Source organism: Nicotiana tabacum, chromosome 6, assembly GCF_000715075.1.
Source record: "Nicotiana tabacum cultivar K326 chromosome 6, ASM71507v2, whole genome shotgun sequence".
Taxonomy (NCBI): Eukaryota; Viridiplantae; Streptophyta; class Magnoliopsida; order Solanales; family Solanaceae; genus Nicotiana; species Nicotiana tabacum.
Window position 1 is genome coordinate 145,431,172 of NC_134085.1, and position 5,736 is coordinate 145,436,907.

At 34.9% G+C, this 5,736-nt stretch overlaps 1 protein-coding gene across 5 annotated transcripts; it reads right to left on the minus strand.

Annotated features, from left to right (window-relative positions):
• Positions 1 to 795: 795 nt before the first annotated feature.
• On the minus strand, positions 796 to 4,440 carry LOC107826158 (uncharacterized). 5 transcript variants are annotated; one of them, XM_016653112.2, is made up of 4 exons: positions 4,060 to 4,440; positions 2,481 to 3,462; positions 1,492 to 2,378; positions 796 to 1,398 (listed from the first exon to the last, which is right to left on the minus strand). In XM_016653112.2, exons 2-4 carry the CDS (start codon positions 3,439 to 3,441, stop codon positions 1,054 to 1,056), a joined length of 2,193 nt encoding a protein of 730 aa, XP_016508598.1. In that variant the 5' UTR covers positions 3,442 to 3,462; positions 4,060 to 4,440; the 3' UTR covers positions 796 to 1,053. The 5 variants fall into 5 exon arrangements, with proteins under 5 accessions (XP_016508598.1, XP_016508595.1, XP_016508601.1 ...); XM_016653109.2 differs by having other exon boundaries at positions 2,481 to 3,629; positions 4,060 to 4,383; XM_016653115.2 differs by having other exon boundaries at positions 2,481 to 3,458; positions 4,060 to 4,356.
• Positions 4,441 to 5,736: the final 1,296 nt, after the last annotated feature.

Below are 5,736 nucleotides of genomic sequence, written 5' to 3' on the forward strand. Positions count from 1 at the left end.
TATTCTAAGAAATGCGGGGACTATCTATATACGGTCAAAATCATATGCCTCTGATTTATAGGCTCGATGGTCCGTCCTAAGCTCGAGTCTGGGTGAGGTCGAGGTCGAGATCGATGGACCAAACTCGAGCTCGAAGACAGAGTGCAATGCCCGAAGATAGGAATACCGGGGCCAAGTATGCTCAACCCCGAAATAGTACCGTTATGGATTTGTAACAAAATGAGCTAGATTCCTGTCACGTCCCCAAGATCATGGCGCAAATCCCGGAATAGGATTGTACGATTCCGTACTAGGCGGTTAGACAGCTGTACCAAGAATATTCCTTACTGTAAATAGAAATATACCTTATTTAGGGTTTCCCTATTATATAAAGGGGACCCCAATCATTTGTAACATGATTTATTCATTGAGAAAAAAGATATACTCTCTACTTTTCCGCCTACTGTTCATCAGAATTGTCCTTTAGCTCTACTGCTCTTACTTTACTTTTCTTGCTTTATTGTTTTTATTATTCTAAGCCCACCTCGAGGTCACTACTGCTGAGTAGTATTGGTTTGATTCACTTATTTCTTTCATTTCTACTTCGTATTTCTTGATTATCAATTGGTATTGAACTAAATCACATATCTTTAAAATCACTAATCAAATTTAATTGTTACTCGTATGTTCGAGGTAAACACTTTACCTATACACATTACATGAACCAAAAAGGTAAAGGAATAGTTAGTTTTTGTGCTGCAATTTTACGCTGTACACTGCTTTTCCTCATAGATATACAAAAGTAAAGCCAAGAAGTTCATGCGCAAGTAATATCCCTACAGGCATTCATTCGTTTAAAAAAACTATGGAAAGCAAATGTAACAATGTCCAAATAGGTGATACACTGATAGTCCTACAGATGATGCAGTAATTTTCTATGCGCAAATTATTGGAATTTATAGTTGCTGGATATTTACATGTATAAATGGGACTGGATCAATGATTGCTGCTGTTGCTGCACCATGTTAACTTAGATTCTGCCTCAATGCATGATTGGAAGGTTCGATCGCAGCACTATCTCTTGAAATGGTTGATGCCATCACAGGCTAAAGTTCCTTCAAGATCACCAATAATTCGTGATATACGAACTTCAAGTCCTCTCTGTACTTCCCTAAAATGTGTTCTAATACCATCCGCAAACCGCTTCACATCGAAGCTTGCAGGTGTATCAAGCTCTTCTGCAGCTCCTACAAATCCAGAAGCAATCCTTGTTTGGACTTCCATCAATTTCTGTCCTGTTGCTACTATGTATCTTTGCAGCTGAAATGTTTCTTCAAGAAATTGCTCTAGCATCTTAGTTTCTTCCTTCGTTTTTCGTGTAACTGAACTTCCGCAATTTACATTCAGGTTCTTCTCATGCTGCATATCACGCACACACAAAAAAAGAAATGTAGCATAGATAATTTGACAAATTAAGCTACAAAGATGTTCTCCTACTTAGTTAGGACGTACCATCCGCTTGCATAGATCATCAATTTTCGTCTGAAGGGACTCGTAACGAGCAACTTGTTTATTCAATAAAGACATCAATGCATAAAATCCTCCATATCGTTCATTATCATTGTTTTCACTATTTCCAGGACGTTCTTGCTTTCCTATCAACCTCTCGAGCATGATAAATTGCTGATTCAGCCTCTTGATTTTGTATGAAACTCCAAGAGCATGCAAATCCATTTTCCATAAAGATTTCTTCTTCTTAATATCACTATCACCTTCTGAAGTTGATGATGTTACACCATTCTGAGCATCCTCAGTACTGAAGTGTTCTTCCCTAGAACTAGCATTCATATTTGAGGCTCCATTCTGTAGAGTCAAAATTATGTCTTTTTGGGGGTTATTTGTTCTGGTGTCAACTTTTCTTCCATTCTTTACCTTTTGAGATATTTCCTCAGGATTGTTCTTTGTTTCTTGCTCTTTCTCTCCTTGTTTTGTCTTTATAACTGCTACATTGGACCAAACTGTATGATTGGCTAAGCCCTGGTCTTTTGGACAAGCATTTGCATTGGACTTTTGGGAATCAAGAAAATACTCAGCTAGTTGCTGCCTGAGGGATTGTAATTCTACTTCTCGATTCAATAGCAATCCATCTAACTTCATATTTTCTTGCCGGAGCTGAACTAGATCATGATCCAGCACTTCAATATGCGACTGTAACCTCTTTGATTCCAGTTCCATACTGAGCAGGCGCCAACGGAAAGCTTCTAACTTCTCATCTTTGAGTCTCAATTGTTCAGCAAAAGCATCAAGCTCCATATGATGCCTCTGATCAACTGCAATACTGTATTTTTCAGCCTCTGATCGAACCCAATTCTCTAAGTCCTCAACATCATTCGTGAGTACTGCATAAAAAGATTGAAGTGAATACATAAAACAGCATAAAACAAAAAGAATGAGAACTCCATATATTAAAATTCTGAAGGAAACAAGAGATGTAGTCTTACTTTCTTGAGTCTCCTCAGTAAAGAATCTATCAGAAATATGAGAAAATAGTTCTGGCTCTTTTGTACACTCAGGCTGCTCATCGATAAGATAATCCGTCTTTTGTGATCTGCTTTTTCCAGTCTCCAACTTTGGATTCATACGTTTGTAGAGCATACTTTTTAATGAATGTCTCTCATACCTAGACTCAGAAGCTGATTTCCATCTCTCCATCTCTAGTTCAGCTTGTTTTTTCTTGGCTTTTGATAATTTGATCTCTTTTAAAAGCATTTGTTTCTCTGCTGTGTCCAATTTGGCTTTCCTAAGCATAGCTGACAATATTTGATCTTTCTGGTCCAAGTCCTTGCGCATTTTAACCAGCTCCATGGATAGTTTTTGAGTCATCAAGATCGACTTCTCCTTTTGCTCCAGCGCGGTATTAAGCTCTTGCTTCGCTGCTTCAGCTTGTCTGAGGGCGCGCCCCATCTCCGCCTCAAGCTGCCGTTGATTAGACACCAGTTCAATGAATGCAGTCTTGTGTTTAGAGATCTCATTAGAATGCCTCTGAGCATCAAAGTTTGCATTGTTTCTCAATTCTTCTGCTAAAGCTTCAGCCTTTTTCATCTTTTCTTCAAAATCATAATTCCTTTTCCCTTCTTCCTCTATGATTTTATCTTTTGACTGCAACATTACATTGCTCTCCTCCAACTTGTTATTCAAATCAGCAATAATTATATCCTTTTGCTTTTCAAGAACTCTCAATTCATTCATAAAAGCACCAATTTGCTGCCTAAGTTTCTTCCTCTCATTGAACCAACACTGTTCTTGTGCAGCATATATACCAACAACTTTCTCATTAGCTTTTGCATCTTCCTTTCTTAAGCTCTTCAGTTCTTCAACTTTTTTCTGTGCATTCTCAAGTTTAAGTAATAACTCAGACTCTTCATCCTTGAGACAGGAATTTGAGACACCCTTTTCTTCCATTAATCAAATTATGTTCTCTTCCTTAACAAAAAGTTTCAGAAAGAAGAATACATCATCAGTGCATTTGGTTTTTTTAAGTTTGAAACATAAACCACTCCTTTATTATCATTTCATAAGTTGCTTCTCAACTGGGATTTTAGGGGGAAAACAGTGGCGGAGGCACGAATTTTACCAAGGGGTGTCAACATCTAAAAAAGTAAACACAAAAAGAAAATAAGGGGAGTCAACATATAATATTTATACATAAAAATAATTTATTTACCTAGCAAAACAGCGCTACGGGTGTCGCCCCTTAGCATAAGGTGGCTCCGCCACAGGAAAACGGGAAATTGAAAAAAAAAAGGTTATTGTAGAGATAATGGAAGAGGGAGAAATAAGATCCCAAATTACATTTTTAGTTCAAGAGGTGGAAGACCATAAGACATGATAAGATGAAAGAGACAAGAACTTCTTGTGGTCCAGCTAAATATTTGAAGTAAATTAAAAAAAAGAAGGAAAAGAATGGTCTTATCATCATGTATCAAGAATCTGAAATGACATTCTTAAAAAGCTAACACTAAACAGGTTACAATGCAGAAATTTTACTATAACTTAAAAATTCAAGAAACAGAAACTTACAAAGAGTGAGCTCAAGATTTCTTCAGCTGACAAACAAAAGAACCCCACAATTCTGAGCTAATAATATTGATGAATTATAGGACTAAGAATTCCAGCTTTTAAGCATGAGGGAGAAGTCAGTCACAAGGAAAACAGCAGAGTTTGGTACCATTTCTGTTATCCAAATGTATAAGTTGACAGAAAATGCCAAAGGCATGGACTTTACACTTGTTATATGTCTGCAAAATTAGTTAAAAAGCTCTGCCGCTATAACCGAGTAAAAGGAGAGAAAAAAAAAAATCAAGAATTCTGTTCCCTGGTTTTCAGTGAAAAAAGCTGACCCATAAAAGCCCCACTTTCGCTACTCCTTTATTTATTTTTTTGTTTTTCCTTTATTTATTTTTTCTTGCGTTATGGCCACTGAAATAGAGGAAGCAAAAAAGCTAGATTCCTGGGGAAACTTGTCACTATTAATATTTAATATTACTAAGAAAATTAAAGGTCAAATTAAATTAAATAAAAGTACATCTCTATCTAGCTTGCAGGCCCACGAAATATTGAATCTTGCCAGGGTGTCTTGGTTGTACATACTACATACATGTATTTCAACATTTGCAATTTTTATCTTTCTTATTAATTTCTGCACCAAAACAAAAAAACAAAATCTTTCTTATTATTATCTTTTTCCTGACCCTTTTATATTTGAACTTAGGGGACGTTTGGTTAGGAACCAAGTTTTTTTAAGATTAATTATTCCGGGATTAGTTATTTCGGAATTGTTATTCCCCCTCCTATAGGGATAAAAATAACTACAATCTTGGGACAACTAATCCTAGAATGATTTATATTGCGATTTTATCTCAATAAAATATGGGATAAACTTACCTCAAATTTAATTTCGGTATTAATTATCCAGTACCAAACAAGCCCTTAGTACCTAAAATTATGTCCTGTAAAAAATTAGTCAGAGATTCAAGACCGAAGCTTGAAAATGAAGAAACTCCTAATATGAAACATTTTTCTTTTGGGGGACATGCAAATTCAAATTAATCGTGCTAGTAAATTTCGAATATAGAAGCATGACGCAAAACAAAAAACACTCCGAAAACATTTTCCTTAACTTCGATTAATCAAGTAGGTTTATGCTTTGGAAGACTGACTTTAATATGTCACCCACTCTAATAAATCTAGGTTGTCTGTTACTTCTACTAATATATACTCCATCCAATCCACAATAAGTGATCAATTTGCTTTTGGCATGGCCATTAAAATATACTAAATTCTACACTAAAACACCTAGTATGACTAAACTACCCTTAATTAAATATTTAATGTGAGGAGTAAGAAAACATTTTAGGAATATGTACATAAGGGTAATTTTGTGAAAACAAATTGAATTCTTTCTTGATTATATAAATTGACACTTATTTTGGACCAAAATAAAAAAAACAAATTGGTCACTTATTGTGGACCGGAGGGAGTAATATATATATATATATATATATATATATATATATATATATATATATATATATATATATATATATATATATATATATACTTAAAATTATAAGGTTATTTTTGTAAACCGACATTGTATTCATGCTTTTATAATAATATAGATATAGATAGATATAGATATATATACTTTGGATGATCTAATTCTGTACTAATAACATTGCTTATAATTGTAGGTGT

Bases quoted from the DNA above. Each gene is read 5' to 3' on its own strand.
- LOC107826158 (XM_016653112.2), bottom strand. From the start codon at position 3,441: ATGGAAGAAAAGGGTGTCTCAAATTCCTGTCTCAAGGATGAAGAGTCT. The intron at 2,379-2,480 runs GTAAGACTACAT...CTTTTTATGCAG, and splicing joins TACTGAGGAGACTCAAGAAA to TACTCACGAATGATGTTGAG. The intron at 1,399-1,491 runs GTACGTCCTAAC...CGTGATATGCAG, and splicing joins ATGATCTATGCAAGCGGATG to CATGAGAAGAACCTGAATGT.